Here is a 14,133-nt window from a genome sequence, read left to right on the forward strand (position 1 = left end):
GTCTAGACACACGTTCTTTTTTAACATGCTGAAGGCCCTTTTGGCCCCTCGAACGCCCCCTCCCCTGCGCTCACGAGTTGCGTTGGCTTTGCATTACCTCCACCTCACTGCAACTCTTCCGTAAAGATATGACTGCAAATAGACCAGCGCTGAGACGTGTCAGTGATAAACCAATGGCTCAATCACATCCGATATAGGGCATCTCCAGACTTGAACGCTGTCCCTCCAAGCACGGTCATGAGGTTGTCGTTCACTGGACGTCAATTTCCGTTCAGAAGAGCCACCTCAAGGCCGCAGCGTCGCAACGCTCCTGTCGCGGGCGGCCGACCGCCGGCCGGCCGGCAGCCTCTGCTCCCCGCACTGGTGCAGCGGGGTGCGAGCCGCCGCTCGTCAGCTGGCGCCGTGCTCACTCACCGACGCTGGTCACGCCCGCCCGTTTATTGCTGCGGTACGAGCGCGGTACACAACACGGTCACGTTTGGACGAGGCAGCTCCGCCAGGGGCCGCCGGCAGCGCTCGACGTGAGGGGCGGGTCGGGTGGGTCACTGGACGGGTAGAGGGTCGGCGTCTAGAGAGAGCGCGGGGTCGGCACAGACAGAGCCGGGGCTGGCCCCGGAGAGAGGACGGTCAGTGGTGAGACCCAGCGGCGCTACAGGCAACGCACCGAGCATGAGGCAATGGTGGATCGATGGTGCTGTCACCTTGCGAGGTCGACAGACACTAGTGGTACAGACTTTGACCGCAGTTCATATCCATGGACAGCTGAAGTCGACGGCGCTGAACGACTGCCCGCAACGCAGTGTGCCCACAAAATATGGTTCACTACTCACTTGTACAAAGGCGCTGCAGCATTGCCATATCCCTAAAGACAATAACTGCAACCGCCCTGCGAGCCGGGCAGTCTCCAGCTGACTATGTGAGGATGTTCCGGGTGGATCGGACTACCGGGGGGCGTGACGTCACCGCTCAAACCACCGGCGCATCGGAGCACACGCCCACCAGAGCGGCGCGACTCCAGCTCACCGGCGTAAACACGGCTCGTCGGCGCCGCGCGCGCGCCACACTAAAACGAGCGCGTCCCGCACGGCGTACGTCAGCGCGCGGGCGGCGGCGGCGGCGGCGGCGGCGCGACAGCCGACCAACACATCGACGGAGGGCGCGCCCGCGGCCGGGGCCGGCGTCCACCGGCGGCGGGGCGCGGCGCCCCGACCGGCCGCGCCGCTTGGTCCCCTCGAGCGCCGCCCGCGGCGTAGCGTCCTGCGGCGGCACCGCGCTCCGACTAGAGCCGCCGACGTTAGACGAACATGCTCATCAGGGAGTTGGCGTAGGCCATCGGCTTCACGTTCGGGTGCGGCTGCGGCGGAGGGGCGACTCAGCGGGGCAGCAGCAGGGGGGGGGGGGGGAACTTCTCCGGAGGGAGAGCGGTCTCGGCGGCCACCGGGTTGGTAACGTCTAGATGGCCGGTCTCAACTAGCCAGCACGATTACAACAAAAGAAAATGACGATCGTTATCGTTCGCAATCGCAAAGAGATAGCGAGGTAAAAAGAAGCAGTTAAGAAGACACCAGGGGTAAATGATCTCCAAGCAGTTCTATCCTGGCATATAATATATAATACACCATAAGAAAACTGAGAAAATTTTTGACATCCGCTTCACAGCCTATGTCTTGTGAGCTCAGAGGTCCTATGCTGACAGGTGTTGATTGTTATCCCAGGAGGTACTGGTTTAACAGCGTAATAAAGCGAACATTCGTTACAGTATTGGTTCGCGGCCATGATCACATTCACTTTATTGAAAAGGTTTGGCTGATAACGTCGTTTAAAAGCACCTCCCGGTATCTTGGACGTCGGAAACTGTTGGCATCGAAGCTCTGACCTCATAACACCGAAAAAGAGCTCAGGGCCCTCTGTGCTCTTATAAGGGGCGACGAGCATGCACTTCCAGCAATAATACGCTGACAAGTAACGCTACTTGTAATTGCCCCACTCCAGCGGAGCACACATTCTTACCACAGCCTCGTAAGTAGTGTATTTGGGCGTCATGTCCCCTCCTGTCATGGTGATGAACGCTCCCTTATTGTTCATCGTGTCACTGAAACGAGACGTTGCCAGTCACGCAAGCACAGCGCAGGCTACATCGACGAAGGGAACGCGACGCTCTGGTAATTATCTCAAAACGCGACACACCCTCGAGAGAAATACGGAACCCACACCCTCTGGTAATGAAACAAATTACGCCTCAGCTGCTTATCATAACGTGAGAATAGTTTCAGTTCGAACATTCAAATTGCTGGTCTTCAACTTACCCTAACTAGGTTTTACACTGAAAGGTCAGAATGGGGCTGTTTAAACTTATTACATATATGCAGTGGTCAGAGCAACGTTGTCTGGCAATTAACTCTTCAGCATTCAGAGATTTGTGCAGACAACCGACCGCCTTCGCGGACGCTACATGCGGACAAAAATTACTTTGGCCCAGATTACAAATACCTAATATCCAACTATTACACCCATGGAAAAATGGCCACAAACCACAACGTGAGTTTCTCTCCGTGCCTCTCACACCGCTCAGTTTAAGGCGCAAAGCACGGCCCACATCACGCGAAGCCCCCCTCCCCCCCCCCCCCCCTCCGTCAGAGCAGACCAGCCCTCCAGTGGCTGGGCCAGGGCTCACCAGTAGTTTGGCGCTGAGAAGACGGTGATGCACTTGCCGCCGTGCGCCACCTCGTACCCGGTGGCCTTCACCTCGTGCGAGCGCACCACATAGTCGAGCCGGTTGGTGCGCACGAACTCGTCGGTGACGTCAGGCCCGAACTGGCAACCGACGCCGCGCTTGGACGGGCCGCGGCCCGGCTGCGGCTGCGGGTCCGACCAGAGCAGCTCGCACATCAAGCCCTCCTCGGGCGGCTGGCGGCCGCGCTCCAGCGCGCGCAGCTCGGCCAGCGTCACGCCGTCGCGCGAGAACAGGCCGCCGTGCGTGACGAACACGCGCCCGTTCAGCACGTGGCACAGCGGCAGCCAGTTGTACACCTCGGTGAAGAGGTCGGCCATGCGCGACGAGTACTTGGCGTTCACCTCGCCGTCGAAGCCGTACATCTGGTTCATCGTCTCGCTCTCGTGGTTCCCTGCGGGGCGGCGGTGAGCGGTCACCAGGGTCAAACATCTGGTTGGTCGTCTCGCTCTCGTGGTTGCTCTGCGGGGCGCCGAGTGGACAGACGGGGCCGGGCGACACGCGGAGACGACAGACGGCAATGTGGGCCTCGTCCGGATACGAGGGGGGGGGGGGGGGGAGGACGTGACGGCTGCGAGCCAGGAGATACACCAGGAGGCGAGTCAGATTCATCAAGAGGCAGGTCAGATACATCAGAGGGCGAGTCAGATGTGCTGTCACTGCGACCGCAGCTCCGACCTCACCACACAACACAGCAAGCAACGACTGATGCGACGGTTCGAGGCAGTTTAATCAGGGTCTGTTGCGTGTGGTATACAAATTCATTTGCGTTCGCTTTAACCACGCTTGGACGCACGTAAAACTTCGCTAATTCATCGGGGTAATCAATTAGTTAAGTGCGGCACGCCTTACAAGGAAACAACATTAACAGCATACACACAACAGATTTGGACATCTCAGACGCTGGAATGGTTTTAAAGCTCCATCCCACCCTGCATTTGGTGACCATCAAGCGAAGACGTGCGCTTTATTCACTTTCCTGAACGCGGGCCACATACCTCTGGACATGAAGAAATGGTTTGGATACAGCAGTTTGAACCCAAACAGCGTTAGGATGCATTCCACTGAGAAGGAGCCTCGGTCCACGAAGTCCCCATTGAACAGCTGCGCCACATGGTCAAGGAAGAATTGTGCCAATTGGACATACATGAGACACATGTCCACGCTAAAGCGGCGCCAGCAAAACATACCTGCGATAGCCCCTACATCACACATAATGCGTCAGCGGCACCGAAAATATCACACAGCAGCACCGACAGGTCTCTATCGAACACGATTCGGGTAGTTCAGACCATCCCCATCCAAGGAAAGTAGATAGGTTGAGAAGACCAGACTGCAGACACCACACAGGGATTCTACAGCGCCGCTAAAAAAGCAGATGCAATAACACGAAAGTGACGTGTGAGTCGGCAGCAGACGCTGACACGAAAGCGGTGTGTAAGTCGGCAGCAGACGCTGACACGGAAGTGACTGTAAGTTGGCAGCAGACGCTGACACGGAAGTGACGTGTAAGTCGACAGCAGACGCTGACACGGAAGTGACGTGTAAGTCAGCAGCAGACGCTGATACCAAAGTGACGTGTAAGTCAGCAGCAGATGCTGACACCAAGGTGACGTGTAAGTTGGCAGCAGACGCTGACACGGAAGTGACGTGTAAGTCGGCAGCACACGCTGACACCGAAGTGACGTGTAAGTCAGCAGCAGACGCTCACACGGAAGTAACGTGTAAATCGGCGACAGGCGCTGCCACAAAAGTGGTGTGTAAGTCGGCAGCAGACACTGACAAGAGCTGAACACTGTCAAAGGATACGTATGGGTTGGCCTCGGAAGGCACGCCGTTGAGCTCGAAGATGTTCATGAGGTCGTAGAACTGGCCGTGGATGTCGCCGCACACGGTGAACTTGCTCTGCTCGGGGATGGCCACGTCGACCAGCGACGGCTGCTGCAGCAGGTACTGCTTGATGTCCAGCAGGATCTGGCGATGGCCGGAGAGCGCGTCACTCGCTGCATGCGAGGAGACCAGAGAATTTCTATGCAAGAAAGCGGTGGGCTAAACTATTATATCAATTAATTATCAACAGCTGGTCAAACAATCTCACGATCACCACCAGCACTCATCACTTATCAACTTTGCCTTCGTTAGAAAACAGAGGCCATTTACAACGCACTGGCTATTCCGTTACAGCAGCATCTTCGATCGATGTTCAGTGGCCATACCTTGAAGGCATACTTTCTGTGCAGGAGCTTCTGGTCCTTGAACCAGCGCATGAGATCAGCCATGAATTGGACTGTCACCCGTCCGTCCTCCAGAGCCGGACCGGCGTAGTCATCCTCGATGGCTGCGGACACGGGCGCCTCAGTCGGCGCGGCAGTCGAACCGCGCGTGGACACAAAACAGCACGTAACGGCGATGGCCAGGGCGGCGACGGTCATGCTTCCAGGGCAGGGCACACCAAAGTATAGCATAAACATCCCGTGATAACAGGCCCAGAAAAATGGTCCTACAGGTTGAAGGCAAGTAAGGGACAGCTCAAATTGAACCGCCCACTCCACACCCCCTCGTCGGCGCACGGAGTCGATCGCTCAATCAAAACTCGCTCCGTCGAAAAACCGGTATTCTTGCCGATCTGAGTGCGCGACACTGCCGCCACCTGGCCGTCAGAAGGGAGCCAAGCTCACTCGAGTACCGGGCACCGCTCCGCGAAACAAGCCGCGGCGGGGCGCACGACGAGACGGGGCGGCGGCGATCGCCGGCCACTCACTCATCGAGTCGAGATCGATCGAATCGGCAACGGTCGTCTGCACCTCGTCGACGGCGATGGCGCGCTCGAACGCCAGTCGACGCACAATCATGCGACACTTGGTGAACTTCTCACGCGCGTCCTTGTCCCGCGGCCGCGCCTTCATCACCTGGCGGCCGGCCGACGAGCTACGTCACGGACGGCCGCCCTGGTGGCCGCGGCGCGAACTGCCGCCGAGCGGGCGGAGCCGAGGCACACGCCGGGCTCGCACCGTTGTGCGGTTTGCGGTAAACGAGGGCGGGCGAGCTGATGTTTTCCCAGGCCATCACTGCGTGTGACAGATTTTGATGGCAAATGTGTCTGTTATTACTTTGGGGCACAGGAAGTCATAGCCTCAGCATGTATACCATGCCCATCCACGACAAACAAGTTCGCAATGAAATGAAGCAACAAGACAACCTTCGTTGCCCGTCCACCAGCAAGCGTCCACAGAACCATACCACCGACAGCGGCAAGCTCTGCCCCCCCCCCCCCTTCCCTCCCACTCCACCCTCACTCCCACCAGGACCACAGGTCCACACTCACGCTCTCGAAGTCGCGCAGCGCCTGCTTCCACTTGCCCATGCCCATGAGGGCGGCGGCGCGCCGGTAGTAGCCCTTGACGTACGTCTTGTCCAGCTCGACGGTGCGCGACGCGTCGGCCAGCGCGTAGCCGAAGTTCTCCAGCCGGAGGTGCGCCGCGCTGCGGTTGGCGTGGTAGATGTGGTTGTCGGGACACCTCTCGATGGCCTTCGTGTACAGATCGACGGCCTCGTCAAAGGCCTGAGCTGCGGACGGGGACGGGCGTCAGCGGGAGCGCGGACTGGCCCGGCAGTGGCAGGCGGCCCGTGTCGCGGCCAGAGGCACGCCATCATCTACTGGCTGACACAGGGCTCCTAACGAATTGATCTAAATAAAACCAGACAACTGTCTTTAATTAAGCATGTTCTTCTAAACTTATGATTAAGAAAAGAGGCAGGCAATCAATTCATGATAAAAGGTACTGATCCCTTGATCATGCAGCAACATACTAGAATGTGGCTGGGAACATATTAAAGCATGCCATGCACACCACCTAATGCACACAATAATCCATAACTATCATTCAAATGTTCACATAACATCATGACCATGGTGATTGAGAAACAGTATGGGTCATTCAAGGTGGTATAAAAACCATGTCAATGTCAAAAACCATCCAATGTCAATGTCACAACCAATCACCTTTCAATACCACCTGAAATGATGTTAATAAAGGCATCACAATATACCTGCATTACAAAAGTATGTCAGGTGCGCAACTGCACAGCCATATATGGACAGGGTTGTGGGAGCTGAAGGAATGACATTATGTGACCTCACTCGACCTCTTGGGGGCAAGTGATGACACTCTTTGACTTGCACCAGCTTCACTTTGAGGTTTCACAAGCACATTGACATCTGCGACTATTTTGTTTATCAGTTTATGCAACAAATTTCATGGGGCCACACTAAGATGGCAAAACAATTACTTTGACCAAAACTGAAAATACCTAACACGCAACTATTACACCCACAGTAAAATGACCAGCCTTAAAGTCATATGTTATGGTAGTGGCTGCTACCCATTTTTCATCTGTTTACCATGCCTGGAACAGAGTCAGCAAAGGGTGGCTTGTGCCTGCATGATGTCATTATAGGAATTGAAACATTGAGTGACAACAGGGTTTCATGATGATAATGAAGCCCATCTTACCAGTGAACCTTTCATTGGCTTGATTCTTGTATGTTTCTGCCTCAGTTTTTCTATCTTCATCAGCCTTCAGTGATGACTGAAAAATACATAAATGAGCTAAGAGCCACAAATTATGAGGCATATAACAAGTACCAAAGAAAATGTAGACTGACAGCTGTCTTCTTAAATTTACAAAAAGTCCTCATTCTGTCTTCTGTTCTGTTCTGTCTCTTCAATCAACACAACAGCTGGATAAACCAAGTTCACACCCTATTACAATATTCACTACTGCATTACAATATATTATTACATTATCACACAACATCATGACATTACACATAATTTAACACAGCATGCTGTTATCTTTGCTGCTGAAATAAGCCTCATGTACCAGCACAAGCATACACAATTTTCATGCATACACAGCACATGGCTCCAAATACCCAGCCCACCACCAAAGGATCATGGTGCTATAGGAAGATGATACCCCTATTGACAGACCCATGTACTGATTTATTGACTTACATAGGGGGACCACTCCAAAATCCACATGGCACCATGTGCATATCACCCAAGAGAGCTGCAAGGCTCCTGGTACAACCCAGAGGAAGGCAAAATCATTCTGAGACTGGGCTGTTACCAACTGTGATGCACTGCAATAGAGCTGGTCCTGACCCCTGAGTCACACTGTATCCACATTATCGAGCTGACTTATAATGACCATCATGGGTTTTGGTGTGAAGCGATACCCAGACTTTCCACTGTAATTGCCCTAGTTTGTGATTATGCCATAAGAGTGAATTCTGCTGAAAAGATACCCAAATGTTCAGACTCAAATCTTAAATATTCAATATTATGGACTTGCTCTGAATATGGAGTGGAGTCTGGAAATATGGAGTCTGCATACATTGTAGACCATTAAAATCTATGCCTGCCAACATTTCCTGACAAAACCAACTGATTTAAGAAAAGCCTGTTGCTTATATATAGTTTTCGCACCTATTTTCAGGGCAATCAATTTGATTAATGGTACAAATAAAACAAGAACTCAAAAAGATCATTATGCACACTCCAGATCATTTAAATTCCACAACCAAACTGATGTCTAGCTTAAGGGACATCCTCTTAATGTTAATATGGTCATCATGCATGGTATCATAGCCCCGAAATTTTACCATAAATGCAAAATAAGTATGGTAATGTTGTAATCCATGCCACCACAAACATGGACATCTTATTTGTATCAGCTATGTACGGGTAGTCAAGGGCAACTTGTGGAGGCACCCAAGATACCCCTGATCTGCTGCAGAACATGCTCAGTGGAACTAAGCCTAGTTTGAATATACTGACATCCTTATTCAGACAATAACAATATATTACTATTGTGTTATGCTACTGACATTATCTTTTTGAATGTCTGCCTGCAAAGAACCCAGACAGGGAACAAAATTAGGTGTATATTGCCAACATTCTAACTGTATAGTATGATTTTCATCTTTGCCATTCATAGTGAAGTTGTCAACTTGAATCTAAGTTTCCAATCCAGTACTCCTGCTCCAACATTATTCTGACACAATGAATTAGTGAGTTGATAAACCAAGTAAAAACCAGGAGCAAAAATTCAAGGTAATTAATAAGCAATTAATGCTTAATTATTATCCTTTTCAATATGTACTTGAAGGAGCTGCAGCATGTGATTTCCTGGTTATACGCTTATAGAGAGGCAACCTTCCAATCACCCTTTTCAAGCTTAGCAAATAACTTGTGTTGAAAGTATTGACATCTTTACACTATTGCCTTTAGCTTCATCACAGCAACACAATGCTACTGTCTGCATGGCTACTGCACCGTGATAACCATTTTGGTGTGCTAGTCTCCATCATGGTTTATGTTAAAACCACAGCTTTTAAACAACCCCATTGAACCCATGACAAATTGGTAACAAGAGCAGCACAATGCAATAAAACAATTTCTTGATGGCCACAATCCTTCGAGCAAGCCCACAGACAATGGTGCACAGCAAACAATGCAAGGCATGCGATTGAGCAACAGCACACATTTTGGGGCTCACATGGTCCGGCATTGTGTCTCCCAGTGCATCCGTTCCGCAGCCACCACCATCGAACATGTTCGATAAATAACGCGAATGAGCTATATTAATAGATGAGCTTCTATGTGACAGAACACTCCTGCCCACAAACTATCGCATGGGACCTTGTCCTAATGATTCCGGCGGCAGCCCCTATTCCCCCCTCCAGCAGGTTCCTCAGCACATTCCCATGCTTATCTCGCTTCCACTTATATCATTGGGTGACGCGTTTGTGCGCTATAGTTAAGTCTGATAAAAGGTTCAAAATCTGCCACCAGGGTAGCCGTGATCCAGCGTGCGTTTTTTGCAAGTATGATGTTAGGTCTTGTAATATCTAAAAATTATAATGGTTCTTTGTAAAAGTATTATGAAATAAATATTGAACCCTATTTAAATATGAAAAGTTATTCAAAATTAGTAGAATTCAAGTGATAGGTTTCAAAATGAGCACATACTTCTACTTGTGATGCAGTTTTTGTCTCACTAAAGGCAACTCGGAAACCTTTCAGTTTCAATCATTGCGCTTTTAAGGCAAACTTCAACCACAACATTGTCGCCCCAGTTTGTGGAAATTGATTGTGGAAAATGAGGTACTGGTGTACGCGGTGAATGCAGACGCTTGTGCTCAGTCAGAAGGGGTCGTGAAGGTGATTGTTATAAGGCGAACTCTATGTGGTGTGCAGATGGTTGGACCTCTTAACCCACATGGGATCCTTAAAGTCAAAAGTGGAATGGCCGATTCTTCATCTGTTTGCTTTATTTCGCACACACCACAACTTGACAAAAGGACTGATACCATTTAGAGCCGTATTCTACTCTGTAGCAATTACCTCATCATTACAGCCCTCTATTTAAAAGAATTGATGCATGCCGAGACCACTGTACATAACTGTTCTGCTTTTTTAGATTATAGAAGTCTGTAAGTTGATTTGGTTTGCACAGATGGAAGTTTCTGAGCATCTTTGTAGTTTCAAACATGATGGTCAGGGTTTTAGCTTGCTGACTCATGGAGTGCAAGCAAAACCAGTGAGGTAAATCAGATTGTTTTTTCCTTGGATGAGCTTAGTGATCAGTCACCTGCTTTTTGCTGCTGACATAGATCACATGCTGCAAAATAGTAGCTATATTGGTGCATAATGAGTTTGTTGAAAAAAATGCAAGTACACCAGGTCACAGAGCGGTGCCCTGATACAACCCTGTGGTAGTTGAAGGTTTTGTAGAATGTATGAGCTTAATTTAGCTGTTAAATGCTTGTATCTACTGACAATGACATGCATGGAGGTTACAAGCACTGTTTGGCAATCTTGGAGTATAAGTGTGGTAAAAATGATGATGTGATCAACTTATCAACATTTTGATGGCTCTTAGCATGAATAAACAAACTTTTTCTGGGGACAAAAGGAAAAAGGCATTCTTCAAGTAGTGCATGCTTTTTAAAAAAGTGTTGTCTGTAGCTGTGTTGGTTGCTGACAAGCAAGTGGCATACATGGTGTGTAAGCAATCTCTGATATGGTTAGCATGTAAATTTATGGTCTACTTTACAGATTTGGATCAGGTGTTTAGATCTTTTGTCTTTAGAAGTGCAGAAATAAATGCATGTTTCCACTGCTGAGGAACATGTCCATTTAGGGGACAGGACTTAGCAATGCCTAACAGGATATGCTTGATGGCACTGAGACACTCCTGGAAAACTGGCATTTGTGCTGCCATCACAGACCAATTTTGATGATTTCATGGAGAACACCCAATACCAGACATAGTCAAGCACTGGAGGAGGCATATGAAAGGTACATCTGGCTACTCATGTCAGTGACCCATACATCTTGTTGAGCTGGTGGGACACAGCTATGGAGCCTGCTATGCATCCATTCATTCCCTTGGAATGGCTGTTTAGGCTCAATGCATCTGGTTTCACCTCAGGAAAAGTGGTTGAGATGTCATGGCAGCTACAATCAGCTTGCAAGGTCAGCACATGCCAGAAAGGTCAACCTTCTGGCTACTATGCAAAATTGTTTGCATGTTGTACCAAAACATTGCATGATTTTGGTCATCTCATTTGTACATGCATATCTCAATTTGGAAAAATTGAACATGTACCATAATGCCTTTTTTACAACTATCACTTTACTTTGGTTTGGTTTTAGTTGTCTCTTTAGGTCAGACATCTTTGCATTAATACATGCCAAATTTGAAAAGATCATGTGCCCATGCGTTTCCTCCTTATATACGATATTGCCAATAATTTTACAAACAGCCCCATCACTCACAGATTCCAAATGTTTGTATACCCCACTTTTGTGGATGCTACCAACCAAACAGGGGTTCAAAGCCAGAGTCATTGAGCTTTTATTGACTTCACTACAGCTCCTGCCCAGGCACGGGCTCCTGTACTCCAACTCAGCAGCGCTGCTGGCAGCTCAGATGTCTTAATTTCAAGTGACAGAGGGGGCAGTGTGCTCAGCCCAGCCATGCATGGAGCAGCCCTCTGGCAAGGGATGAGCTAAGACCAGACTGGCAATTTGCTGTATGACAAATGTTGTATGCCACAAAAAGCTGCCAGCTGAACACTGTTGAGCAAAAATTGTGTATTATCATCCAAAATTCTGAAAAATGGGCTGCTTAATTGAAATGGCACAACCACAATGGTAGATTCATGGTGCAGTAGTGGCTTTTGCTTAGCATGGTGTAGTTTGTGGCCCATAGGACTTGCTAAAGAAAATTATTGTTCTCTACCTGTTGTGGCTTCAAGCAAGATCTGGGCACAAAGCTCTTGCTTGTGTACTTAATTTGGTATCCACTGAAATGTAATTAACTTCATATCCAGTGAAATCTACTTTACTTTTCATTCAGTGAAATCCTTACTAGTGATTATCTGACCACCATATGACCACAGCTTGTTGTTTCAGATAAGAGCTGCCATCAGTATGTCTTGGTGCCTAAATACAGCAAGAAGGCTCACCAGCCTTCCTGTTATGGGGATGAGACTTGGTATGGTAAGTGAAATGATTGTGTCCAAATGCAGCAAATTTGACAGCTTAGAACTGACTTCTCCTCATTGCACATTGTCTCCTCTCACATGGCTGTCATGCAGATGGTCCAAGTGCTGGCCATTCTGCCCCTGCTGTCACACCCATTCTGTTGTGTCTGTTTGGCCGTGTCCCATCTGGTAGCTGCGACGCCGTCTGACCGTCGTCCGTCGGCAGGGCCGGCGCGGCCTGTACGTGCGCCAGCTACCGCCGCCGCCGGACGCCCAGCTGCCCGAGGTGGAGCCGGTGGAGGTGGACTGGCGCCACGTGGAGAGGCTGCTGCCCCGAGAGACGGTGCCGGTGCCGGCGGCCAAGTCACGCTACCCCTCCGGCTGGACCCCGCAGCAAGGTAGCGTGGCCTGCGAGTGGCCGCTGGTTCGTCCGAGCCTGCCTCCTGTGACGATGATGCCTCTGAGCCTCTGAGCCGATGATACCTCGCCTCTGAGCAATAATGCAAGGCCATACGAGGTCCGCCAGCTGACAAAAATGTGGCTTATCTTCACGCATGGGCACGTGTGTGATTAAGACTTCTGGTGGCATGCAATCGATGCAGTTTTGCCACGCCAATGTCCTGTGAGTTGGAGATGCGGCGTCACACATCTCGGGCCACGTGCGACGGCTCTGACCAGACCGGCCGCCTCACCGCCGCTGGCCGTGCGCCGCAGGCAGCTCGGAGCTGACGTACTCCGTACGGAGATCGGTGAACCACATGCTGCCGGTGTATTTGAAGATCAAGGAGAACGGCGTGAAGCGTATCACCATGGTCAGGAACGTCCGAGGCGACGTCTGGGTGAGTTTGGCGCGCCGCGCAACCTCCCGGTCCGGAGGGCGACCTCCCGGTCCCGAGGGCGACCTCCGGGTCCCAACGGTGACCTTCCGGTCCGGGCGGGGATATCCCAGTCCCGAGGACGACCTCCCGGTTAGATAGGCGACCATCCGGTTCCCGAGGACGACCTCCCAGTCCCGAGGACGACCTCCTGGTCCTGAAGGCGACCTCCCGGTCCTGAGGGCGACCGTCCGGTTCCGAGGGCGACCTCCCAGTTCCTAGGGCGACCTCCCGGTCCCGAGGGCGACCTCCCGGTCCCGAGGGCGACCTCCGGGTCCCAACGGTGACCTTCCGGTCCGGGCGGAGATATCCCAGTCCCGAGGACGACCTCCCGGTTATAGAGGCGACCTCGCGGTCCCGAGAGCGACCTCCCGGTTCCTAGGGCGACCTCCCGGTCCCGAGGGCGACCTCCCGGTTCCGAGGGCGACCCGCGGCGTGCCGGCCACGCAGAGTCACAGTCGTGAGGTGCGGTCTTGTGGCGTGTCGCTCCGAATCGCCGCCGTCCTGTGCAGTATGGCCTCCAGATGTGGCGTGTTGCATCGCGACGTGCTCTGAGCCAGTGCTGTTCGCAGCTGTTTCACAACGAGCTGAAGCGGCACCTGGAGGCGGTCAATGAGAAGTTTATCGCCTCGCAAGTGAACGAGATGGCTCAGTACGTGCAGTTCAAGGGCGAGTACGTGACCCAGGTCAAACAGTGGATGCGAGAGCGGGGCTTGTAGCCGACGGAAGGCGGCCCAGTAGACGGCGCGTGCTCGACGTCTCGCGCGCGTTTCGGAGCGAGGTAAAAGCGGCCTATGGACACCGCGGTGCTGCAACATGTCAAGTGAATCTTCGATGAATGGAAAGTGGTGTTGAACGCGTGTTTTGTGGTACTGGGGTCAGCACGACTGACACGGCATGACACGGCCCACCTACATTGATTCTCATTCGCCTCTGCTTTGCTCACTGTCTGATCGCACAATGGGACA

General features: G+C 51.5%; 2 protein-coding genes across 2 annotated transcripts; one reads left to right on the forward strand and one right to left on the reverse strand.

Moving 5' to 3' along the window:
• Positions 1-1,218: 1,218 nt before the first annotated feature.
• Positions 1,219-9,460, reverse strand: LOC119093329 (serine/threonine-protein phosphatase 5). Its single transcript, XM_037216276.1, has 10 exons — positions 9,296-9,460; positions 7,246-7,321; positions 6,057-6,298; positions 5,493-5,640; positions 4,948-5,069; positions 4,541-4,705; positions 3,730-3,835; positions 2,675-3,125; positions 2,011-2,092; positions 1,219-1,354 (listed from the first exon to the last, which is right to left on the reverse strand). The coding sequence occupies exons 1-10, from the start codon at positions 9,350-9,352 to the stop codon at positions 1,295-1,297; spliced, it is 1,509 nt and encodes a 502-aa protein (XP_037072171.1). The 5' UTR covers positions 9,353-9,460; the 3' UTR covers positions 1,219-1,294.
• Positions 9,461-9,886: 426 nt separating this feature from the next.
• On the forward strand, positions 9,887-14,021 carry LOC119093330 (putative 39S ribosomal protein L49, mitochondrial). Its single transcript, XM_037216278.1, has 5 exons — positions 9,887-9,960; positions 12,220-12,306; positions 12,517-12,688; positions 13,005-13,129; positions 13,738-14,021. The coding sequence occupies exons 2-5, from the start codon at positions 12,238-12,240 to the stop codon at positions 13,882-13,884; spliced, it is 513 nt and encodes a 170-aa protein (XP_037072173.1). The 5' UTR covers positions 9,887-9,960; positions 12,220-12,237; the 3' UTR covers positions 13,885-14,021.
• The last annotated feature ends 112 nt before the right edge of the window (positions 14,022-14,133 follow it).

Source organism: Pollicipes pollicipes, unplaced genomic scaffold (assembly GCF_011947565.3).
Source record: "Pollicipes pollicipes isolate AB1234 unplaced genomic scaffold, Ppol_2.1 Scaffold_4002;HRSCAF=4701_pilon_pilon_pilon, whole genome shotgun sequence".
Classification (NCBI taxonomy): Eukaryota; Metazoa; Arthropoda; class Thecostraca; order Pollicipedomorpha; family Pollicipedidae; genus Pollicipes; species Pollicipes pollicipes.